Below are 25,726 nucleotides of genomic sequence, written 5' to 3'. Positions count from 1 at the left end.
GATAACCTAAGGGCCCTGAGTCTGAGGATACTGCAGATGGGAAGTCCTGGGTCTTCATGAGCTCTACCCAAGTGAGAACCTGGGGTCAGGACTGGAAAGTGAACCAGGGAAGTGTCCCACCTCAGGCCCATCCCCTGTGTTGCTGGTTTGGGACTCATTCTTATATAGATATCCATAAGGGGAAGACTCTGGTTCTGGATTCAACTCTCACAAATGAGAGCAGGACAGCACAGCTTGGCTGCCTCCAACAGAGATGGACCTGTAGTTCCACATCAGGCTTCTTGTCTTCCAATTACTTGAAGCTTCTACTTTCTCAGTGTGAGAGCTTTCTGGAGGACGGTCAAGGGCATTTCTGTGCTGACCTAGAATGGTGATCTATTGTCTCTCCGAGTAGAAGAAATGTGAAGACAGGCCACTGCGTTTCTTCTAGACCAGGAAATCAGTAGCATGTGCCCTGTCCCAAGGCCTCCACATCAACCTCCCTCCCCCATCCCATTTCAGAAAATTGGTATCCTGGTTTCAGGAAATTGGTCTCTCTGTTAGGACAAAGTACTTTCACTCATCCCTAAAGAGCCTCCTGTCCTTGCTGCCCACACCTTGTTAGCCTTTGAGCTCACTTTGCCCCAGGTCAGAGGAGACCCAAAAAAGTGCTGCAAGCACTCTAGTATGACTCTGGGACATCTGGGGATAGAGCCTGTCTCTAAAAGCTGCTGCAGAAAATGGTGTCACCAGGTATAATCAAGAAGGAAGGGCACCTGTGTGTTTTTTTGGGCATGAGCTAGGCCATTTTCTGAGTTTACCCCAAATAGGGGGTGCAGCTTAGCCCTAGACTCTAGCAGGTTAGCTAATAGTGGAATCAGGGCTTCTAGAATGTATTGCTTCAGCAGCCTTTGTTTTCTTTCTTGAGGCTCATTTCTTGGGCATCTTCACCCTCAGAATACTGAAATACAGGCTGAGAAAAGCTGGTTACCTCCCTTGAAGAGGGCAAGCAACCCGTGTCTCTAAGGAGCTAGAGGAATAAGAGAGGGATAGGCAGCTAGGGCCCATCAGTGAACCGAGCTGCACAAGGGCCATGCACCCGCCCCTGGCCCCGAGTGCCAGTGTCCCTCCTGTTTGGAATATGGCCAGAGGAAAAGGGCTCTCTGATAATATCCTCATGTAAGTCCCCTAAGGAGGGAAGGTCTGAAGGTGAGGCTCAGTTTCCTCAACAGCCTCAAGCGAGGGCCCGGCTGCCTCAGAAAGGACACCATCTCTCACCGATTCAGGCTTTAGACCCTCGCCTGAGGTGCTTATGGGACAGGTGCTGGAGCTGTGGTAATCCCCACACCCTGACCGAACCCAGCCCTCTCAGATCCCCAGACTGCTGCAGGGCTGGCTGCACCTGCTCATCAGCCTGCCCCTGGCGCCTTCGCTCCCCCAGCTCGGCTGGCTTGGCCACGCCGCCTGGGCCTTGCTGTGCGTGGGCGGCCAGCGGTTCCCGCGCCTCGTGCTGGGGCATGCTCGCTGCTGACTGGCCCCTGTGGCTTTGCGGCAGCTCTGTGCACTGAGAGATTGTATCCCCTCAGTTGGCAGGCAGAGCTCCGCCCCCGCCTCGCCTGCCGCGAGCGCCGCCGGCCTGGCCGGGCAAGGTACGTGGCATGAGTCCCCCGACCGCCTGCCTCGGCTCCCTGCCACCCCACCAGGAGGGCCAGCATGCCAGGCCCACTCACCAGGGAGGCGAGTCCCATGCTTGCGGGCTGAGATGGGCATGCCGGACGGACCACCTAACTTGGCATCTGCGAGCGCATTGGTGTCACAGAGCCCCCTAACCAGCCGTGCATGCTGGGCGCTTGCCAACTCTCAGGAGGCAATAGCCTGGGGACGTGGAGCTGGGCAGCAGGAGGCTTTCCTCCAGACGGCTGAGAGCCTGGCCTGCCTGAGGGCGAAGGCCAGCGGGAGCCCCCAGAGACAGTCCCGGGCATGACTGGAGCTGCCCAATGCTAGAACTAGGCTTTGTCAGCACTGTTGGCAGACCCCACAGAGGAAACCATGCCTCTCAAAATTGTGAAGTCTGGCATTTGCAGGCCTCCAGGTCTGAAAGGCTATAGAGTGCAGAAGCTGTAGAGAGAGCCATCCCTGGTTTTGGATGATAGCCCTGCCACATCCTGAACAAGTCATGTCAGCCCTCCCAGCCTTAGTTTCCTCATTTCTGCGGTGGGGATAATAAATCATGTGGCAATGATTCCGATCATGTATGTTGAAGGCTTTCAACCCTGCCTATATAGGACAGCTTGTAAAACACCCTGATGCCGACACCCCCCACCCCAGACAAATAAAATCAGAATCCTAGGCAGGGGATAGGCATAATGATTTTTTTAAGCTCCCCAAGTGATTCTAATGGGCAGCCAGGGTTGAAAACTCTGGTGTATACAAAGCACTTAACACAGTAGGTGGTCGGGCATAGTAGTAAACACATAAAAAATAAATAAATTTTAAGTCGCCCCCGCATGGAGATAGGACCATAGGCCATTTCTGGGACGTCAGAATTCTTGTGATGGAGAAATCCCTAGTCTTAGATGGGACCCAACTAGGGTAGGAATGGCCACTTGAAGGGAAGAATGGCAGCAGTAACAGTGACAATGGTTTACACTTAGTGAGTACTTGCTATGTGTCAAGGACTCTGCTTAGTGCTTTTCATGCATGGTCCCATTAGATCCTCACCACTGTCCTGTGACCTAGGCCCTATTTTATCCCATTTTATAGATGAAGAAACTGAAGTTCAGGGAGGTTAACTCACTCAAGGTCATACAGGTAGCAACCGGGAGAGCCAGTTGTCATGGTGGATCAGACAGCTGATTCCATCCCCCTGTGCCTCCCAGACTCTGCCATCCATTGTCTGCTACCTTCCTGTGGCCTTGGTGACCAGCAGGCATCACCAGCCTTCCTACACGAAGCTCATCAGCCTTGAGCCTCATCCTGTGCCTGGCTAGAATCTGTTTAATACCTCATTATTCTGCCCACTCCTTCCTGCTCAGTGGGTCCAGAGAGTAGACTGAGGAAAGAGGGGCAGATAGGACCCAGTAAGCCTGGTAAGGACCTGCCCAGTCAAGGCTTCAACCCCCTGGCAAAACCCTCCTGTAGGTGGTCCTGGTCTCTGTGTCTGTGTCTGTCTGTCCTCACGTCTGGTCTCCTTTGTGAACTGTGACACTCTTGTTTCTTAAGAGCTCTTAGGAGATGTCTTGCATCCTTCCAGCTTGGCCGTTCTGAGGAATTTCATGGCATCTAAGGACGGAGCCCTCACCTTTCACCCTGGCACTCTGCTTCCAGACCTGGGTGAAGTTGTTGAAGGCAGAGTTCCTAGTACCCCAGGCAGCTCCAGTATTGAATGTGGTTTCTCCTCCTAAGTGCAGTGTGTCCCTGTTTCTGCTGAGCCCACTTCCGTGGCAGAAGAGATCCCAGGGTGCCACCCTGAGGGTCTGACGCAGCTTGAGATGCCCTTCTTGCTTTGAGGCTACCAGGAGGGCCCTTTCCCAGGGGCTTCAGGAGACTCCTGGCCCCCTTGTCAGACACAGCGGACTCTTGCGGATCCAGCTGCCAGACTTCAGGTTAGGGAGAGAGTACAATGCAGGAGACTTGATTTTCCTTTTTGTTTTCACAGCTGCCAAAAGCCTACTGAACAAGAAGTCGGACGGTGGTGTCAAGGTAGGTGTCTCCACCCCTCTGGCCTGAGACTGGTCTCTCTCCCAATGTCTCTATGGGGGGTTCTTGGCACTTTGTTCCTCCTTTCCCAGAAACCCTCCTATCCTTGCTTTTCTGCTTTAAAACCGGAAACCTTTGTGCTCAGAACAGCAGGTTCCATTGGCCTGAGAGGGCAGGAGGAAGATGTGTTTCTTTTGACCCTAGTTTGATCATGAAGACTCAGAGGAAGTGATCTAAATTATAATTTACTAGAGCTGAATCCTGAACCTGACTACAGACACATGCCTCATCTCCATGGCTTGACTCTCAGGGGTTTTTTTTTAGGTCATTTGGGTCAGTCTTCTCATTTTCTTTTTCTTTTTAGAGTGCAGATCCTTTTTAACAAATGAAAGCAAAGTTTGCCTGGTTAATTCAGGGTACCAGGGCTTGGAACTGGAAGCCACTATCCTTTTAGTTTTTTGTCCTTATCTCCAAAGCACTTCCAGAACCCAGCTCAAATACCGCTAAGTGAAAGTGTCTTATACTCTCTCGAGGCATAGCCTCCTCAGAAACAGATGAAGGACATGGTGTATCACAGCTTGTTCCCATTTAGGGAGCTTTCCCTACGGGATTGTGGCAAAAGAACAGGGGCCCACAGGGACCAGCAGAAAGCCCTAGTGGGAGTGGCTGCTTGGGAAAAGTGGAAGAGAGGTGGCTAGAGGTCTTCACAGGTCCCAGAGTGTTCTGTAAATGTTTGGGGGCAGAACAGGTCCTGGGGCTGGGGCAGGAGTTCATACTATCCTGAAGCCTACCAATTTACACCATAGGGTATTTCAAACTATGAAATTATCCAAACTTTTAAATTCCAACAAAAGTTTAAATTGGGCCTTTCCACTGGATCTTATGTCCCCGCTGAGATATATATGTGTGCCCCGTTTCCCTCCCCCTCCCCTTCTTCTTTTTCATTCTCTGCATGCCTGCTTCTGTGTACTTCTGCCCCAAGGAGGGGAGCTTGGGCTCCACACACACCTGCTGACATAGAGTGGGGGGGTGACCAGCAGTCCCCCAGTTATAGGGACATGAACTGGATGGGTGGAGCCAAGTTAAGAAAAGGTAGAAGGTTTAGTTGGAGAGAAAGTTTGCATATTTCTATCTGGGAAAGAAGCTAGAATCAATTGTTCTTTACGAAGTATTTAATAAGTACCTATCAGAGGCCCAGTGCTGTACTCAATTCTAAGGGCACACAAGAGATAGAAGGGGTGATGTAGTTTTCATCTAGCTTTGAGAAGTTGCAAAGTTAATAGAATAGGAAAATGGACATACCTGAAATCAGCTAGGTACTGAATGGTATTGATTCTGGACCCTGCATTGCATGGTTCAGTCCAAGAAGCTTCTGGGCAAAAGCTTATTGGAGAAAGCTTAAAGGATGTAGGAAGACTGGAACCCAGTCACTGATTGCCTCTAGTGAATGGGATTGGTGGTGAGGACAGGGTGGAAAGACATAACTTTCGTTTTTTAGTTTGTACACGTGTATTTTTCCTTAAAATGAAAAGGCATTCCTTCTATAACTTAAAAACAACAAAGTAATTGTATGGGTTCTGTCATGCATATTGATGTTCTCTGCTCAACTGGAACATGGGGTTTGTGGTAGAAGGATATCTAAAATACAGCTGGACTGGTCTGGTTGGGCAGAGGGATCAGAGGTTTGTGTGTCAGACCACAGGAAGTATAGGCCACTGAGCAGGGAAGCTACAGCAAGAGCTATGCTTTCAAAAGATTTGGCTAAGGGTATAAGGATGAATAGAAGAGGGTGGAAACTAGACACAGAGGTATCAATTAGAATGATCTGGGCATAGAGTGAAGAAAAGGTGATTAGAAATAGAAAGAGCTAATATTGAAAATACTTAACTACCAGAAGAGCACAGGCACCAACTAATCAGAATAGGCACCGCCTAGGGGCACCTGGGTGGCTTAGTTGGTAAAGCATCTGACTTTGGCTCAGGTCATGATCTTGCAGTTCACGAGTTCGATACCTGAATCGGGCTCTGTGCTGACAACTCAGAGCCTGGAGCCTGCTTTGGACTCTGTGTCTCCCTCTCTCTCTGCCCCTCCCCCACTTGCACTCTGTTTCTCTCTCAAAAATAAACAAATATTAAGAATAGGCGGTGCCGGGGGTGCCTGGGTGGCGCAGTCGGTTAAGCGTCCGACTTCAGCCAGGTCACGATCTCGCGGTCCAGGAGTTCGAGCCCCGCGGCAGGCTCTGGGCTGATGGCTCAGAGCCTGGAGCCTGTTTCCGATTCTGTGTCTCCCTCTCTCTCTGCCCCTCCCCCGTTCATGCTCTGTCTCTCTCTGTCCCCAAAAAAATAAATAAAAACGTTGAAAAAAAAATTTAAAAAAAAAAAAAAAGAATAGGCAGTGCCTGTAGATAATTGGTCCAGCTGTATCCAAGAATGGGAGGCTGTGATTAGAGGTTGGCTGCCCCAACTTCAAAGCAAGTTGACACTGAATATGTTAAAAAGGACCCATCAAAGATAATGTCAGAGTTCCTTGAAGGTTGGAAGAATTGGTAGTAACTCTGCTAAAAATGGGAGTAATTGTGAAGAAATGCCCATTTTGATGGCCAGAGTTTTATTTTGACCACACTGAGATTGAGAGACAGGTGAAGATCTGGGTGGAGAGGACTTTTAAGGTGCTGGGAAGTACCTGGGGTAGCCCAGGGAAGAGGTCAGTACTGGACCTGCAGATAGGGCTCATATGAGTGAATCACAGGAGTTCACTCATTCAGCCAAATTCCATGCTTCAGGAACTGGGAAGATAACACCATAATCCACCCTGTAAGGTGTTCAGAGTTGGAGAGAGACAGAGAAACCAGCGGTGTCCATGTAGTCTGGTAAGGTCTATGAGGGAGGTGTATATAGGGCAGGTGCTGGGGGAGCAGAGGCCAGCATCTGAGCCAAAACAGGAAATCTTCCTGAAGGAGATGGCCCATGACCTGAGTTTGAAGGACTCCTTTGATCTTGCTAGGTTGAAGTGGGCAGGAGATGGGGGGGATATTCCAGGCAGAGGAAATAGCACAAGATGTATAGGTTTGAAACAGTGTGGTGATTCTGGGAACTTCAGTAGCTCTGAAAGCCTGAAGGAAAAAGTGATTGCACGACGTAGGACCTGAAATAAAGCAGTAACAGCCGAGGTGGTAGTAAAAAGATGGATAAAGGAGACATTGAAGGACAGGTTTCTGATGGAACTTTCTAGATGGCTGCCTCCAAGGATGAGTGTTAGGCATAGCCTTGTAATATTAGCTTAAGGAGCTAATTAAAAAGATATAGATTCCAGGATCCACCCTGGAATTCAGATTCAGGAAGCTTTGGGTGGGAGGTGGAATCTGAATTTAATAATACTCCCCTTCTCCCATATGAATCTAAAGCGCATGAAGGTTTAAAAGTTCAGTAAATGCATATTTTCAGGGCTATCTGTCATTGAGAGGCTGGAAGAAGAGGAATCATCAAAGGAAACAGAAAACACAGAAGAGGTGGGAGAAGAACATATGTGTACAACATTGTCTGACCTTACAGAGCACTGAGAAGGAGGAGGGCTAGGCAAAAAAAAAAAAAAAAAATCGTTAAATAAATTGCCTTAAATGAGAACGTATGTGGGGAACCCAGTGCCTGATCCTGCTATGTGCTCAGTACATGAGTTTTGTGCTTGAGAGAAGACTTTGAATATAGTAGCTGGATCAGAGGCAAAGATGCAAATGTTTAAGAAGGGAATAATCATCCAAAATTAAATGGCCAGCAACAAGTTGAGGAAAATATTCACAGCAGGTATGATGGGAAGGGTTAATATTAGTTTTATACAAAAAAGCTTTCTCTAACAAATAAGAATCCCCCCTAAAATCCAGTAAATAAGTGGTCAGAGAAGATGCACTGACAACCCCATAAAGAGGAGGTAGAACTGGTTAATAAATGTGGATGTTTAGCCTTGCTAGTAACAAAGAAATGCAGGTTGAAATGAGGTGCCATTTTTTGACTCTTAAGTTTGTGATAGTAGCATAAATAACAGTGGCCCTTTCTGAAACAGTCTGCATGTCAAAAGCCATAAAAATGTTCCTGCTGTTTTTACCCTTTAATTTTACTTCTGGGAATTTGTCCTAAAGAAATTCAAGGAGCGCCTGGCTGGCTCAGCTGGTAGAGCAGTAGAGCGTGTGACTCTTGATCTCAGGGTTGTGAGTTTGAGCCCCATGCTGGGTGGAGAGATGACTAAAAAAAATAAATAAACTTTAGAAAAAAAATAATTGAAAATAAAAAAACTGAAAGCGGAAGGATGTTCAACATGACATTTGTAATTGAAAAAATTGGAGACAATTTCAAAAGTCAATAAGATAATGACCAAATAATTCAAGAAATCCATTTACTATTGCAAAGTTATTAATTTTCATGACTATATAATGTTTTATATTAAGTTAAAAAAAAGTGGGATATAAAGCAATTCGTACACTATCATCTAAATTTTGTTTGAAAAAATGATATGTTTTTGATTATATTTGGTATATATCATGTGGATAGAAAAGGAACTGGAAGAAACCCCATGAGGTATTAATAGTAACTTCACTGGATGATGGGAATTTGGGAAACTTTTATTTTATATATTTTTCTATGTTTTCTACCTTTTTTACCTAGACCGTGCATTACTTTGATAATCAGAGTAAAAATCAAAATACTGTTTGTTTCAAAACGTAAGGCATCAACTTGTATGTAGCTTATAATGATGTTTTTTTTAATTGTGTAAGAAAAAAGACTAGCAAGACAAATAGGATTAGGTGGGTTTTTTTCCTTCTTTGTTTTCCAAGTTGCTTATAATATGGCTACAGACCTTTTAGAATCAGGAACATGTATATAACAATGAATGGCATGGCTGGATGGAAGTACTGGCAAAGGCAGAGGGGAGGGCAATGCAAGATGTGTGGGGTTCAACTTTTCTGGACTCTCTTGAAGGTCAAGGTCACCACATGTGTATATGAGGGAGGCCTATGAGGTTGCCCAAAAGATGCTGACCTGTGAGCATCCTGGGCTCTTATAGACCCACCTTTCTTTCCCAGCTTCCCCTTCCCAATTCCTGGTGTTTAAGGTCTGTAGAGAGGTTTGTTTCTCACTGTCCAGAAGTTTTCACAAGATGCTGAGCTATTAGCATTGGTTTGAGCATCAACTCTTTTTGAATTTAGGGACCCCAGGTTCTGGTTAGACTTATTTAATAGTGGTATAGGGACCCAGGGTCTGTAGAAGAATGACAGCCACTTGTGAGGACAAGACTCTGGGGGGTGGGGGGGCACAAACTCTCAGATCCTGAGAGGCCTCTAGTTGAGGACTAGCCCCAAGGCCAGAATGGCCATCCAGTTTTAAAAAAAATAAATAAATAAAGGAACAGGGGCGCCTGGGTGGCGCAGTCGGTTAAGCGTCCGACTTCAGCCAGGTCACGATCTCGCGGTGCGTGAGTTCGAGCCCCGCGTCGGGCTCTGGGCTGATGGCTCAGAGCCTGGAGCCTGTTTCGGATTCTGTGTCTCCCTCTCTCTGCCCCTCCCCCGTTCATGCTCTGCCTCTCTCTGTCCCAAAAATAAATAAACGTTGAAAAAAAAATTTTTTTTTTAAATAAAGGAACAAAAGAAAAAAACAAGGGATATAGCCATTTCCTTAAGTACTGTTTGGATATTTAAGTATGGAAAGTAGGTTTGAACCCTTTTCTGATTTCAAATTTTAAATATTTAATTTTTAAATAAAAGTGAGATGTGATTCTTTAAAAATGATCTGGTATTGAAACAATGCTGCAGTGTGCTGATTGAGAGGAGCTCAACTATACATGGTTGAGGGCAAAGCCCTGAAAGGATGGAGAGAGGAACTGGAAGAAGTCTACTAACCCAGTAGAAACTAGCCCTTGGGTAGAAGAGGATTATCTTCGGTTTTCCTGCAGGACAGTTTAGGAAAAAGAGAGGCAGCTGGAATTGAGAACTTACTCCCCATTAGGTGAAGCAGACAATAGAAAGTGCTCTACCTAAGGTGAAGTCCAGGTGAAAGCTTGACAGCATGTTCCTGAAAATCACAAGAACCAAGATTAGGCCTGGTCAGTGTCCCTGCAGTTTTCACTCCAGTGATTCTGGGCAAGTTAGAAACCTGTGCTCTGGGGGCGCCTGGGTGGCGCATTCGGTTAAGCGTCCGACTTCAGCCAGATCACGATCTCGCGGTCCGTGAGTTCGAGCCCCGCGTCAGGCTCTGGGCTGGAGCCTGGAGCCTGTCTCCGATTCTGTGTCTCCCTCTCTCTCTGCCCCTCCCCCGTTCATGCTCTGTCTCTCTCTGTCCCAAAAATAAATAAAAAACGTTGAAAAAAAATTTTTTTAAAAGAAACCTGTGCTGTGCTTTAGCCTGGGGAGAAACCAGTGTCCACAAACCCAGTTCAACTCAGCAAAAGTTTGTTGATCATATGCGAACTTTAAGGCATTTTGCTAGGCACAGAGGAGATTAAAAAGATGGACCTTCCCTCACATTGTAAACACTCTAGTTGGATAAAAGGATAAGTATGGATGTAGTGCACCTTCCTCATTTTGAGGAATAATTTTGGAAGTAAAATCTCATTTTGGGGCATAAATGAAAGACTAATGCAAAAGAAGTCCAATTAGGGGTTTCTGACTGGCTCAGTCAGTAGAGCATGCAACTCTTGATCTCAGGATCGTGAGTTTGAGCCCCACATTGGGCACAGAGATGATTTTTTAAAAAAAAGAAGAAGAGGGGCCCCTGGGTGTCTCAGTCAGTTAAGAGTCCAACTCTTGGTTTCAGCTCAGGTCATGATCTCACGGTGTGTGAGTTCGAGGCCTGTATCGGGCTCCTTGCTGACAGCACAGAGCCTGCTTGGGATTCTCTCTCTCCCTCTCCCTCTGCCCCTCCCCCGCTCACTCACTCTGTCTCTCTCTCTCAAAAATAAAGAAATAAAACTTAAAAAAATTTTTTTTAATTTAAAATAAATTTAAAAAAGAAGCAGAAGCTGCCCAATTATATTTAGGATTTCTTTTCCTTTAGATGTAATTTTCAATTCTTTTCAATACTTGTAGTCCCTTTCTTTTCAATTTAATACCGTCCTGAAGATGTCTTCTAAAGTAGAATGCAGGCTCTTGAGGAAAGGAGCATTTATCTGACATGTTCACTGTGCCTAGAATAGTAGTCAGGCAACAGATAGGACATGTTCCAAGGGTACTTCTGTCTCCCAGCAAGCTAATTATAAAGTGCTTTCACCTTTTAGACACAGCCTTCTGAGATGTACTTTCAGTGTTCCATGTGGTCTTTATGTTTATGCTCTTGTTTCACATCTGAGCATAAAGTCCATGAGCATCTGGCTGAGGGCTAAAGAATCACTGCTTTCAACATTCCCCCTGGTTCACATCTTGATGTCTTTGTCATCACCACACTTTTAATCACCAGCACTCCTATTTTCCCATTTCCCACTAATTCCAAAATGCAGTGAGATACTGTAGTCTTATAAATGAGCATGGCCACACTGACAAAGAAAGGGATGCTACCAATTCACTGTTTACCAGATAATTTTCAAAAGCTCAACATTTTTATCTGAAAAGCAGTATAGGGGTGCGGCAAAAAACAAACAAACAAAAAAACTAGGTTCAGAAGTATAATGTCTCTAAAGCTGAGGATGGCCCCGAGTGGCTTTTGCTATTTACCTGGTAGCTGCTTGCCCAAATTTTGGGCAGACCTAGTAATGAGAGAAAATAAATAACCTTATAGGAGAGCCAGCCTTGTAAGCCCAAACCTATCAATTTGCAGCAAAATGTTACCTTCATAAACTTGTGAGTTAATCTCTTCACAAAGCTTTGAGCAATGCTGAGACATTTTAGAATATACTAAATCTGTGTTTGTGAACCTGACAGCAAAGGAGGTCTTCTCCCAGGGTCTGGAGGGATTTGTGTGCCTGGTGGTCTAGGTGCTGTTTTAATCCTTCTGGTGCTGGGCTCCAGGTCTCCTTCTTCCACTCTTTCCTCCTGAGGCAGAGCCCGCGCTGCTGCACTAACCTGCGGCATCTCTGTGCTTCTCTTCTTACCTCCTCTTTCCCCTTCTCTTTCCCTTTCGCTGTGGTGTGTCCAGAAAAGGAAGTCGAGTTCCAGCGTGCACCTAATGGTGAGCCTTGCCTGCCCACCCATCTGCCTCCTCCATGCTGCCTGCGTGCCCGCCTGCCAGCCACGCAAACCCATTCTGCCATGTGCGTGTGCTTCACTCATCCTCACTGCATGTCTGTGCTGTGTGGGCAAGCGTGGCCTGTCCTGCCAAGCAGGGGCCATTGCCCAAGGTTTCCCGGTGACCTAAAAAATGGGCATCGGAATGTATGGTATGGCACCCCCTGCTGCAGAGCTTGGACTGCCTCCAGCAGCCCAGGGCAGGAAGTGAAGCTAGGAGGGACTCGGAGCCAGATGGCAGTCACAGGGAGAGACCCTCACTCGCTATTGCTCAGGAGGAGAGGCCCTGCTCACTGGGGCCTCCTGCTACAGACTGGCAGCTGGTGGGCATCTGTGTGGTGGGCAGAGGACCTGGTTGTAGGCTTACAGCCCTGAGCCTTACTCTCGGCCTTTTCCCCTATGCAAGTGCCCATTAACAGGCTGTGCCCAACATTTCATCCTTCCCCACCCACCCCTCAGGAGGAGCAGCTGAAAGAATCCAGAGAACGTACCTTTCTTTCTCATGGGACACAGGCCACCAAGGGGAGGGAGCACAGCAGCCTGAATTGTTATGAAACCATCCATTAAAGCCAGAGGTCGGTCCACCTGGATGACATCTCAGCCTTCTGCAGATATGGCAGGCTTAAGGGCACCCTGGAGTTCTTGCTCCCTGCCAAGATCTCTGTCTCAGCTAGGCTTTGCAGGGAGGGCAGCCTTATCCAATGAGTCCCAAACAGGTCAGACTTAGTAGCTGAGCTAGGGGGGTGGGGAATAGAAGAGAGCAGAGTTTATGTGAGTTTAGACCCACGTCCTGACTATTCCTGGGACCCCTCTTTTCCAGCCTGCAGAGTTCAGTGGAGTCTGGTAGTACTTGGTACCTGGCTTAAGGTTCCATGCCTAGCACTGGGTTTGGGGACATGTCAGCCATTGACAGCAAGCTAGGGTTGGATGCCTTCAGGTCTGGTCTAAGGAGCCATAAAAGAAGCCTCCAGTCAAGAAGCAGGACAGTCTTGCTAGCTTTCTGTGTGTGTCCTAGGAAGGAAGAAGCACATCCTAACTGCCAATGTGTCCTCATTTGTGCCCTGCACAGAGATGGTAGCTACATGTTTGTCTCTCTGTCTTTTGAAGAACATGCAGGCATCAGGCTGCTCTTTGGTGGCCACTGGCTCCACTGGGACTCCCAGTGATACTGAGTACATTGGTGAGGGTATCATAAGAAGCAGAGGGGATTGTAAGAGGCAAAAGAGCCTCTTATAGATATGGCTCCCCCACCCCGGAGATCAGCCTCCTTCCTTCCTCACCATCCTCCCCCACCTTCCTTGCTGTGCCATTCAGTATAACATTTCAAAAGGCAAGGAGATATCCCAGTGGTCTGCTGCTGTTAGGAATGTTGGCCCGCTAGGCAGCCTACTCTCCCGGGGGCTGGGTTCTGGGACCATAGCCACAGCCACCCACCCTGGATTCACCTGCCCTGCCTTGGAGTTTTGCTCTCACTCCCAGTTGAGCAAATCCAAGATTTATCAGGCAGAAAATATATCTGTGCCAACTGCATAGCCTTGTCTCTGCTCCCTGGGGGCAGTGGGTACATTCTGTATCCAAAGTCACATTCCCCCCCCCCCCCCCCTTTCCTCTAGGCGAGGAAATCTCGCCACCATCTTCTAGGCGAGGTTTTTTTTTTTCTCTTCATGTTCCTCCTCTTTTCAGATCAGGCTCCGAGCTGATGTTTTAAGGGAAAGGAAATGCAGGTGGCAGGTTGAAAGGGCAGCAGGAGACTGCCCACAGATAGGGGACCCAGAGTTTCTGAATTTTGTTCTGCTCTCTTATAAACCACCCTTCTTTTTCCCTGTAAAATAAGAATATCCTGAATTTCTTTGAGCGAAGTATGATTGTGCAGTGATGTGGCATCTGACATAAGCAGAGATTTCTGGAGAGATGCTTTAAAACAAGCCTCTGGGCTAATCCCACCTTAAGGATGCTTCCAGAGCTAGGTCTCTGGGCCTCTCCCAATACTCCCCTCCTTGGATTGATCATCTCTCCGACCATTGCTCCCATCCACATAGTATTATGGAGGCCACCTCAGGCCTAGCTCCTCCGGGCCAGGCCGGGGGGCAAGGGAGGTCTGGGAGTCGAACCTGAGCAGCTTTGGTAACTCTAGAGGAACTAAACCATCTGTTTTCTTGTCTCAGCCACAGAGCAACAACAAAAACAGTCTCGTAAGCCCAGCCCAAGAGCCCGCGCCCTTGCAGACGGCCATGGTACCTCCTGACTACGGCTTCTCCGCCCCTGCCCCTGGCTGCCTCCCGCTCCTTCTCCCTTCCTCTTCTTGCCCTCCCTCCCAGGCCTCCTTGGCCCTTTCCTTCTAGTCCCTATAGAGCAGGCTGCTTTGTGTACTGCCCTGTGGGCCCCTTCCCCTCATTGTCCCGTGTGGCCATGCTCCTTCCTGCACCGCACAACTGCTGCTCCTGCTCCTTTCGCTTTTGGGGGGGAAGAGTGGTCAGGGCTCTCAGCTAAACCTCTCAGCCCCAGGCTGGGCCCCCATGGGTCTGCTGTGGGAGCCGGGAAGGTGAGTGGCTTATAAAAGAAGAGGGTAGGAGCTTTCTTCGGACCTGCACATTGGTTCTTAGAGGCTCCTTGTAAAATCTGCCTCGGCTTCTCCTTTGCAAAGCTTTGAACAAGAAGGAGGGCTGGGGTCCCTTACCTCTGGATGGTGCTGAGGTCTCTGAGTTCCTGGAGAGCCCCATGCTGGGGGCACTGTGTGTTCCCAGAGCACCTTCTGCTAGTGGTGGCTAACTAGAGAGTTAGCATGGGGGGTGACTGGGAGAGAAGGAGGGATAATTGTGCCTGCAGACCCGGACCCTCGTGCTGCCTTATGGCACAACAGGGACAGGAACTCTGGGGAAAGGTGGTAAAGCAAGCAGCTCTCTGGGCTCAGTTTGCTGAGGGGCCATCCTGGGTCTTTCTGGGAGACCTTAGTCTACTCTCCCTGTGTCCCTTCCTCCTACATACTCCTTGATGAATGCTGTTGGCAGCGCCTGGCCTGGACCCTCAGCCCCACAGCTCTTCCAGTGTACCTGTCCCGTGGGAAAGAACACTCAGATCTAGCAGGAATCAAGGAATCAGGGACAGAGGCCCTTGACCTCTCAGCTTCCCTGGTACCTGCTTTTGTTAAGTGCCAGGCCTCTCCTTCTTTCTCAGCCAGTGCTGTCCCCTAAATCTGGGGTTTCCCAGCTGTCTGGGACCCAGTTGAGCCAGGATATTTTGTCTTGTGGGAATGGCTGGTGGGCAGGCCTCAGTGGTCATCATAGGGTCTGTGATGGAATAAGGATAGGGTCCCTCAGGGAAAAGCTGTAGGTCTGTCCTGAGGTCAAGAGGGTAATTTTCATCTTCTCTCACAGGAGCCACAAACCACCGTGGTGCACAATGCTACAGATGGGATCAAGGTGAGTGGCTCCTGAGCTGGTCTCCTGCTTTATGGATCAGCAGGAAACAGGTGGGCTGGATCACAGGGTCTATGGGTCCTGCAGATGGCAGATGACAGGCCACACCTCGAGGCCACAGTATGTGTGGAGTCCAGCTGGGAATACCGTGCATCTGTTTGTTTCCTGGACAGCAGTATACTTCAAGCTCTATAGTCAGGCAGGCCTGGGTTTGAATCTGGGGCCACTGTCACTCTGGTGCTCTGCACTTCAATCTGCTTCTCTGTAAATTGAGGATAATAATAATTAAATCTTACTCCATGACTTGTGAGGCTTAAATGGCAGCAATTAGCTAGAAAAACAGAGGAGAGTATAACTAGACCCTTAGGACATCCTCCATTGCCTCCCCCACTATGCCCTCAGTAACTTTGTCTTATTTTCACTACTCATGACAAGATAAAAATCTCTCTCCACAGGTGTGGGGGAGGCAGATAATAAACCAAAAACCAAATAAGTAAAATAAAATCCAGTAATGGTAAATGCTATGAAGAAATGATACAAAGTAAAAAAAGGGGGGGGGGGTGAACAAGGCCTTTAATTAAGTGGTCAGGGAAGGACTTCCCTCAAGAGGTGATTTTTGAGCTAAAAACTAAACAATAGGAAGGAGACAGCTGGGCTGACTCTGGAGCAGAATGCCCTAGACAGGCAGGCTGCAAGTGTAGGAGCTTAGCATGTATACAGAACAAAGGAAACGAAGCAGAGCCTAGAGCATGGAGCCAGGGGAGAGTGGCATTGGGCGGTTGGGGGGGAGGGGGGGAGGATGCGGGTGGCACAGGGAAGAGGGAAGGGAGTGGCGGGGGCAGGGGGAAGGGGGGCAGGGTGATGATGTTGGAGAAGCAGGCAGGCCTGCTTCGTAGGACTTCATAGTAGTTTGCATTTTATTCCAGCAGTCAGGAGAAGCTATTGGAGGTTCTTAGCAGGAGAGTCATATAGTCTAATTTACACTTTGAAAAGCCCCTCTGGCTGTGTTATGGGCAAGAGCTTTAGGGAGGTAGGCAAGTATGGATGCAGGGGGCCCAGGAAGCTATTGTAGTTCAGGTCCCAGATGTTGGTAACTTGGAATCAAATAGTAGCTGTGCATTTAAAGAGAAGGGGTAGGGGTGCCAGGCTGGTTGGCTCAGTTGGTGAAGCATGTGACTCTTGATCTTGGGGTAGTGAGTTCGAGTCCCATATTGGGTGTAGAGTTACTTAAACATAAAATCTTTTTTTAAAAAAATGAAGAGTTAAGAGGCAGGACTTACTTTGGAGGTAGAACTAAGAGATTTGAATTTAGATTGGATAATTAAGATATAAGAGAAAGAGGGGTGCCTGGGTGGCTCAGTTGGTTAAGCTTCCTACTTGATTTCAGCTCAGGTCACGATCTCAGGGTTTGTGAGTTAGAGCCCCGCATCGGGCTCTGTGCTGACAGCTCAGAGCCTGCTTGGGATTCTCTCTCCTCTCTCACCGCCCCTCTCTACTTGTGCGCGTGCTCTCTCTCTCTCTCTCTCTCTCTCTCTCTCTCTCTCTCTCTCTCAAAATAAATGAATAAACATTTAAAAAAAATAGAAAGCAAAGATTCAACCTAGAATCAAACCTAGAAGGTGACTGTAGGTTTTAACAACAAGATAGATACTGTCATTTACTGAGTTGGGGAAGACTTGGGAGGGGATCTGGGAACCCAAGGTGTTATAAAAGTCAGATGGCAAGGGTGAAAATAGAACTTCCTATGATTCTTCCTTGCACCTCCTGCAGGAGCACATACTCTGCTTCTGTTTTGCTCAGTTTCTCTGGTTTCCAAGGGCCTGAGTGTTATAGAAACATGTTCTTTTTGGCCTACAGGGCTCCACAGAGAGCTGCAACACCACCACAGAAGATGAAGACCTCAAAGGTAGGTGCTGGCAGGGTCGGGAAGGGACCCTAGCAGTGTCCCTGGTACCTTGGCTCCAGTGGGGCACCTGTCTTGTCTGTCCCCAGAATTGAGAATGGTGACTCCTTAGACTCTAGGAGAGGGCTTGGTATAAAAGCTACTCTCTGTGGGTTGTGAGGTCCCTGTCTGGCCTGGCTGGGCTAGGCAAGAGGCTTCTCTTGCCAGGTCTGGAATATCCCAGGTCTGGAATAGCTAACCTAGAGTTTTTCCTAAGCCTTTCCAGGGCCAGGGCTCAGAGAACTGTTCCTGTTGCTGATAATGATGTGACATCGCTGTACAGGGACATCCTGAGCCCCTGCAGAAGTAGCCCTTAAATATAGTGAGTCATTAGTAGGATGACCAATGGTCCCAATTTCCCTAGGACTGAGGTGATTCCCAGAATGTGGAACTTTCAGTTTTAAAACTAGAACGGTCCTGGGCACATTGGGATCAGTCACTCTCATCACAAAGTCTTGACGTGAATGATGGAGCCATATCCAGGTGGTCCTGTGAGGACCACCACCCTAAGCTTGGGCCTGGCCAGGAGGGCCAGGGGGTGTGGGAGGGCGTGGCAGGCCAGACCCCTGGGAATCTCTGCCCTGCTCTTTGGTTTGGCCTCCTGGAATTGTTCCCTTTGCCACAGTAAGTGGCCTGAGGCCAGGCTCTCAGAAAAGATGGAGAAATGCTGCAGGACAGAGCTAAGAGAACACACACAGGAGCAGTAAGGGGGCAATAAACCTTTGGGAACGAAAAAAAAAAAAATAGAGAGCATAAATGTATAAAGCAATAAACAACAGTACCTCTAGGGCTGCTGGGATTAAGGCCAGAGCAATTCAGTTCTGGTGATGCTGGTGGAGTCAGTGGCTCCTTCACTGCTGGGCTCTTGACCTTGTAGCCTAGCGCCCTAGAACATCTTCCCTGGGAGCAGGGGTCCTTGTACAGTCTGTTTGAAGGCTCCTCTGTAAGCCACAAGCCCAAGTCTGTGCACCTTCCCGGGTCTCTCAGCTGGGAGGCCTCTCTGGCAGAGGCGGCAGCGTGGGATGTGGTCCAGTGTCCACAGCAGCCCGAGGCGTTGCCTTGCCCCGGCTCTGCAGTGCCACGGGCTTGGGTCCTGTCTGGCTTGCTCGCTCACCTGCCTTGTTCTGTTTGTTTTGGCTGCTCTGCCTTGCCCTGCCCTGCCCTGGCTGGCTAGCTGCCCCGCTCCGCACTGGGAATGGCAGCTCGGTGCCTGAAGGACGGAGCTCCCGGGACAGAACAGCCCCCTCTGCAGGCATGCAGCCCCAGCCTTCTCTCTGCTCCTCAGCCAGTAAGTGTGAGGGAGGCACAATCTGGCTTCTGTCTCCCTGGCTCGTCCTGAAGCCCCTCAGGGATCCCCCCCAGAGCTGTCAGCCCAGCCCAGCTATCTGTCTTAGTAAGCTTGGGGAGCTCGGCCTCTGCTGGGTGGGGGAGCTGATTGGAGGTGCTGTTAATACCAGGCAGGGGCCCCTGGGACCAGGGCCCAAAGACATAAAGAAGAGTGGGTGGAAGAACATGGCATTGTGGGAAGGAATAGAAAGCCACTGGGATATTCAGTGGGCCTTGCCTCAGCAACGAGCCAGGAAGAAAGGCTGAGTCAGAAATCAGGTCAAAGGTGGTGGGAGCGGGGATGATGGTGAAATTGCCATAAGCCAAGAACCGTGTTGGGATTTGGTGTTTCCTGAGGCTCAGCACATCATATTAAGAGCATGAGGCTTGGGGTGAGACAGACCTGAGTTTAAATCCCAGCTTCAAAATGTGTGAAGTAGCTTAAATCTCCCAGAGCCTCAGCTTCTTTATCTGTATAATGGGAATAAAATAGCACCTACCTGATAGCACTGTTATGAAAATAAATGAGATAGTAGAATGTCTTGATATGATGCCTTGCTGGATTAATGGTAGCTCATATTTTTATTTTAAGTTGTGTCTGTGTAGAGGATGCCTTTGTCTGCTTCTTTCCCTTCTATTATCTGTCCTTTTAAAGTTTCTAAACACAATCCTCTTCACCCTTAGGGCCCCAGTCAGGTCCTGCAAATGGGTTTGGTGGGTTGGAGAGGGGGTGTGTATGAGTGTGTGTGTGTGTGTGTGTGTGTGTGTGTGTGTGTGTGTTCACATACCTGCTTGCCTCTAGAAAGTGGATGCAGCTCGTTTGTTCCCCTATGATGCTGCTTACTCACCTGGAGCTGCCTCCGTGACAGTACTGGTGTTTATGGGGCCACCACCTGGCTGTATCTTTGGCTGCACTGCCCTCTCCCAGCTGTGCCTCTTGGCTGTGCTGTTCTAATGCTCGCATTTGTCTTGCAGCCTCTCGCTCCTGTGAGGAAAGGCTTGTGGCCTGGGCCAGCCCGGGGCTCTGGTCAGGGTTGGCCTGAGCTCAGCCTGAGCCCTCTCTTACCCTGGTGGCCTCTGCTGATAGTGGCGCTCCGTCAGTGAGCTGCCTGTGAGTGTAGGATGCCACCAAAAGTCCCTTGGCTTTGGATAGGGTGGAGGTGGGGGGCTCTTTGGGCACCAGTTCTGCCTACTGTCATTCTGAACCTTGTCTCAGTTTTCTTGGGGGACGCATCCTGGCATGAGAGCTGGTACGAGATTTAGAGCTATTCTAAGGCTCGTCCAGGGTAAATGGAGACATCTCTCTGGTGAGAGGCTCTGTTTAAAAAGAGTGTTTATAGTTCCAAGATCCTTTATCCCAGAAAAGCCCTGTGGAGGAGATGAGCAGGGTAAAGAGAATTAAGCATCTGTCCCAGGGCTCTGTTCATCCTTGTGGAGCCCTCATCCTTGGCTAGGTTCTGCTCTCAGGCTGGCTGTTGCCCAGGACTAGGTTCTGGACCACTGAATGAGGGCTGGGTGGTGTAGTGGTGGTGGTAATTGAGACCTGACTGAGCCCCTTCAGGTGAGAGAAGTAAGTGGGTGGTGGAAACAGCCATATCAGGAGATGCTTCTTAGAGAGGCTGAATGTGCTGGGGATGGGGTAGAGAGTCTAGTCAGAGTATTCATGATGGCTAGGCTCCTCAACTGTAAAAGACAAGAGTGTTTTTTGCATCCTGGTTGTTGATGGAGAGGGAGACAAAGGCCAGGGAGCCATAACCAGTGGGTGGGCTTCAGGAGGAGGGGGCCATTAGCCCTACAGACAACAGAGAAGGAATGAAGAGAAAAGTGGGCTCACTCTTCTGCAGAGGGCCTTAATGTTAAAGACAGAGAAGAGGGATGTCTTTGTCACAGAGATCACAGGGGATTCTCTGAAGGATTGGGGAGGGTTCTCTGTTACTTGGGAGCTCCTCAATCCCGTGCAGGTAAATTGCTGGATTTCCTCCCCCCCCCCCCCCCCCCCCGCAGTGCGGAAACAGGAGATCATTAAGATCACAGAACAACTGATTGAGGCCATCAACAATGGGGACTTTGAAGCCTACACGTGAGTAGAGACCCATTTCCTTGAGACCCAAGTCAACTCTAGAAGCCTTCCCTCTTCCCCAAAATCAGCTTGGACCCTGGGAAAAGGGAAGGCTGGGCCTTGGGCACAATGCTTGAATTAAATACCAGGCCCTTGGGCTGGAATCCCTCCCAGATAGATACCCTATGATAATACCCCACCCCCACCTACCCCCATTCCCCACCCCTGCCATGGTGTCTTGGTGGTGGGCTGAGAGGGTAAGACCCTAAGATCTTAGCCATCTTGTCAGACCTAGCCCGCAGCTAACATGCTGCAGGACAGACATCACTGACAAGGAAGAAAGACAAGTAATCCTATAGGAGACTGACAGGCTATTTTTTTTTTTCTGCAGGAAGATTTGCGATCCAGGCCTCACTTCCTTTGAACCTGAGGCCCTTGGTAACCTCGTGGAGGGGATGGATTTCCATAAGTTTTACTTTGAGAATCGTGAGTGGGTTCGTGCTGCTGATATACTCCTGCCTGACCCTTTACCCCCTTTGCCTCTGTCCCTGCTCACCATCTCCTGTTCCCAGTTGCCTGCTTTTCCCTTATTTGACCTGCTTGGCTGCACCTTGTTCTATGTGTTTGCTTCCTTGTGCCCTGAGGATGGTCTTAAACTGACACCTTTGAAGGACTTGCTTCAGAGCCCCACGTGCCCCATCATTCTGCAGCTGCTTTGTGGCACAATCAGGGTCACGATTTCTTTAAGCCTCACCTCTTTCCACAATGACTGGAAACCACTGAGATTAGGTTGAGATGACGTCAGCAAGTAGTAATGAAGCTCTGTATGTATAGATTTCACAGTAGAGGAAATTAAAACCAGGATAAGAATGTACAAGCAAGTATCAGGGCACTGTGGGTGATTTGTGAGATCAGAAGTTGTGGCTGGGGCCTCCTGAATATGGAGGGAAGCAGTCCTGGCTGAGGGGCTGTATACTCTGGACTCTGGACAGTTCGTGGAAGTTCCAGGGAATAAGAAGATGAATCACCACCTCCTCCTGTCTTTCTCTCCACTTTCTAGCACCCTCCTCCTCCCTATTTTTTTTTTTTTTCTTTTCTTTCCCATTTTATCCCGGGCCTTCCCCCATCCTGCCCTGAGGTTTTTTTGTTTGTTTGTTTGTTTTTTGGTTTTTTTGGGGTTTTTTGTGGCTTTTTTTTTTGTCACAGTTTTTTTCTACTAACTACCATCCTCTCCATGTCGGCTGCAAATGTAAACCCTTGGCTATCTAAGTAATTCTGTTAGCCAGAAGCAGTTTCAGAGATTATGGAAGCCCTAGGGAGGGTCTCAGGTAGACCCTGTCTAACATTTGAAATGAATTAAAATGTGAATCTCATTAAAAGCAACACAGTTCACAGTGTTCGCTGATAATGGCAATCCAACTTCTTTTGGCCTTCCCGCAGCAGAATCTGGGAACCCTAGGAATATCCTGAGCTTGGTGCTTTGGTGATTCTATTTTAACTTTGGACATTTTTTTTTTCCAAATCACAAATCAATTTTGAAATCTTAAGCTCTTGATTTTGCTCTGCAGCCAGTTAGGGTCAAGCCAACCCTTATGAAATCTAAACATCGGCCTGGAAGAATGGAAAGATCATAGGCTTTAGTTAAGAGTCAGATGGTCCTGAGTTCAAATGTTGTGTGATTTGGGAAAATTACTTAACCTCCTTGAGCCTGCTTCATTATTTCATAATAAAGAAAATAATATTGACCAAGAAATAATAGTTTATGTATGTAAAACCCCTAGTGCAATGTCTGATTAAAGTAGTAGTTGTTATTATCATTGTTCTCCACCTCTTTCTTCCATTTGGATAACTGAGACTACTGTTATGGGGTTTCCTGGCCTTTGGTGTATGGGGGACTTAGGGACTCCCAGAACGGTTGCTGGAAAAGAGGGTGAGACCTGGAAGAGCAGGCTGGGAGGAAAATGTCAGTGCCCAGGCCTGATGCCCTCCTACCTACTGCACTCTGCCTTGCCCCCTGCAGTTCTATCCAAGAACAGCAAGCCCATCCACACCACCATCCTGAACCCGCACGTCCACGTGATTGGGGAGGACGCAGCTTGCATCGCCTACATCCGCCTCACCCAGTACATCGATGGGCAGGGTCGGCCTCGCACCAGCCAGTCGGAGGAGACCCGGGTCTGGCACCGCCGGGATGGCAAGTGGCTCAATGTCCACTATCACTGCTCAGGAGCCCCTGCTGCACCGCTGCAGTGAGCTCAGCCACAGGTGCACCTGGTGGGGGGGGGGGGTTGAGGAGGGGGACAGATGGGATCAGAGGAGGAAGAGGAGGTTGAGAAGTGGCACTAGGGGAAGAGATATGGATCATCCCAGGGGAGTGGCAAAGGCTGTCAGACAGACTTGTGTCTGGCCCTAGGACTCTAAGTTGGGTGACTTTGGACAGGTTACTTCCCTACCCTAAGCCTGTTTCTTTAGCTGTCAAAAAAGAGAGAAAGAGTGGTACCTACTTCATTGAGTTGTAAGGATTAAATAAGATACTCAGAAGTAAAGCATTTGCTTAGCAAATGTGAAGCAATGTTATATTTAAATGCTAGCTTCTCCCCCATCCTCCACCTTCTCAGGCAGACTTGGCCACGTGTCTAGTGTGTTTAAGTCCCTGGAACTCATCTGTGTGCTTATTGTCCTTTGTTCTGTTACCACGTCTGTCCTCTTTGACAGGGGCATTAGGAGATCCCAGCCGGAGGTCAAACCTTCGCAGCCAGTGGCTCTGGAGGGCCTGAGTGACAGCGGCAGTCCTGTTCGTTTGAGGTTTAAAACAATTAAATTACAAAGCGGCAGCAGCCAATGCACGCCCCTGCATGCAGCCCTCCCGCCCGCCCTTCGTGTCTGTCTCTGCTGTACCGAGGTGTTTTTTACATTTAAGAAAAAAAAAGAAAAAAAGATTGTTTAAAAAAAAATGGAATCCATACCATGATGCGTTTTAAAACCACCGATAGCCCTTGGGCTGGCAAGAAGGCAGGAGTTTGTGTGACACCGTCCTGGCATGAGCAGCTGGCTCACCCACCAGCCCTGAAGAGGTGAGCTCGGCCTCTGGCCTCCGTGGACTCAGGGGACCAGGCAAGAACTCTGACAGAGCTTTGGGGGCTGTGATGTGATTGCAGCCCCTGAGGTGGCCTGCCTGCCCCAGGTCTAGGAATGGACTTCTTCTGAACTTGCATAGCGCCTAGAATGAGGCTGATGAGAACATCGTGGCCATCAGACCTACTTGTGAGAGAACGCAGAGCTCCCAGCCTGCTGTGGAGGCAGCTGAGAAGCAGTGGCCTCTGGACTGAGGGCCTGGACGTTGCTGTACTGTTCCATTTAGTGTAGAAAGGAAGAGAATTGGTGCTGCAGAAGTGTGTCCGCCACAAAGCTGTTGAGAAACCTCGTGTTAGTCTGACATGTACTCACTTACTCATCCATTTCTATAGGATGCACAATGCACGTGGGCCCTGATACTGAGGCCCAATACCTGCAGCTGGGAAAGGGGAGGGGTTGCTGCTTTGCTTTGTGTTTGTTTTCTTATAACTTAGCAAGGAGAGAGTCAGGCCCTGGTCAGGACTCCCCTTGCTGCCTTTGGCAGTTCTGTTTCTGTGCCGATTTGGACCATCTTTGTCTTGACTTTTCATTGTGGTGGTCCCCGTGCTGACCCTCATCTGGGCCTGGGCCCTCTGCCAAGTGCCCCTGTGGGATGGGAGGAGTGAGGCAGCGGGATTGAGTTGATGGTTGTTTCTATGCATTCAGGCTGCCCTCAGGACTGCCTCCCTTCTTACTCTTCCCTTGCTGCACGCCCATCTCTTTACCTGTCTTTGAGATTGACCTGACTGCTCTGGCAAGAAGAGATGTTCTCTTTAAAGAGGCCTCTCTACTGACCAACTGAAGTATATGACTTACTGCTGGACAATCTGCATGGGCATCACCCCCCCCCCTCACCTGCATGTACCCAAAAGAGGTGTCCAGAGCCAAGGCTCCTACATTCATTGTCCCTCTCTGTGCTCAAGGAGTTCCATTCCAGGAAGGAAAGATCTATACCCTAAGCAGATAGCAGAGAAGATAATGGAGGAGCAACTGGTCATGGCCTTGGGTTCCCCCAGAACAACTATGCAGACTTATCTGCACAAATATCTGCACTATTGGGGGAAAGGTGGGTAAATCCCAGCTTCCTGAACTATCTTCAGGAGGCACAGGAGCTGGGAGAAGAGGCAGAGCTACAGGTTTACCTTGGAGCCAGCTGAGAAGAGAGCAGACTCACAGGTGCTGGTGCTTGGGTTTAGCCAGGCTCCTCTGAGCACCTCATGCATGCCTCAGCCCCTGGGCCCCAGCCCTTTCTTGCCCTGCAGCCTGCAGTACCAGCACGCAGACGCCTTCACCACAGGGTTTGGTTTTGCTGGCTTGAAGACAAATGGTCTTAGAGTTCATTAAGACCCATAGCTTCATATGGCTGCTCCAGCCCCACTTCTTAGCATTCTTACTCCTCTTCTGGGGCTAATGTCAGCATCTATAGACAATAGACTATAAAAAAAAAAAAAATCACCTTTTAAACAGGAAATGGAAGGCATTTGATGCAGAATTTTTGCATGATGACATAGAAATAATTTAAAAATAGTTAGTGTTTGTTCTGAATGTTGGTAGACCCTTCATAGCTTTGTTACAATGAAACCTTGAACTGAAGATATTTAATAAAATAACCTTTAAACAGTCCATTGTGTTACTGCTGTTGGAAGCTTATGGCCAAAGGCTGATTTGAGCAGCCTGGGTTACAAGCCTTCAGATGAGGAGATGTAGCTTCTCCCACTCCCTTTGGGCCCACTTTAAAATAAAACTTCCTCATAAACTCATCAACCTCCAACTGGCCCACTGGGCTGCTGAGGCGAGTTTGGGGTGGAGAGAAAAGATGTGGACCCTTAGCTGGCGGGCTAGGGGTCTCGCCCCGCCCCCGGGCCCCGCCCGCGTCACGGGCTGCCCCGCCCCCTTCGCCCCTCAGTGGCCCGACTCGGCTCCCCCTTCGCAGGGCTGAGTGGACGAGCCCGAACCCTGGGCCCGCCCCTGCCCCGGGAGCCACGGCG

The 25,726-nt window shown here is 48.9% G+C and overlaps 1 protein-coding gene across 25 annotated transcripts in view; it reads left to right on the top strand.

Moving 5' to 3' along the window:
• CAMK2G (calcium/calmodulin dependent protein kinase II gamma) overlaps nucleotides 1–25,361 on the top strand; it is a 61,232-nt gene extending 35,871 nt beyond the window's left edge. For 4 of the 25 annotated variants that reach the window (XM_047824362.1, XM_047824361.1, XM_047824363.1 and 1 more), the window contains 8 exons: nucleotides 1,566–1,628; nucleotides 3,638–3,681; nucleotides 14,047–14,115; nucleotides 15,256–15,300; nucleotides 17,155–17,203; nucleotides 18,414–18,527; nucleotides 20,570–20,645; nucleotides 21,016–22,633. In XM_047824362.1, the coding sequence (XP_047680318.1) occupies nucleotides 1,566–1,628; nucleotides 3,638–3,681; nucleotides 14,047–14,115; nucleotides 15,256–15,300; nucleotides 17,155–17,203; nucleotides 18,414–18,527; nucleotides 20,570–20,645; nucleotides 21,016–21,418 (863 nt within the window). In that variant the 3' untranslated portion in view covers nucleotides 21,419–22,633. The other 21 variants (XM_047824365.1, XM_047824379.1, XM_047824359.1 and 18 more) reach the window with 20 other exon arrangements.
• Nucleotides 25,362–25,726: the final 365 nt, after the last annotated feature.

This window comes from Prionailurus viverrinus, chromosome D2, assembly GCF_022837055.1.
Source record: "Prionailurus viverrinus isolate Anna chromosome D2, UM_Priviv_1.0, whole genome shotgun sequence".
Taxonomy (NCBI): Eukaryota; Metazoa; Chordata; class Mammalia; order Carnivora; family Felidae; genus Prionailurus; species Prionailurus viverrinus.
Note: the sequence above shows the minus strand (reverse complement) of the source record. Positions and strands in the feature narration are given on the sequence as shown.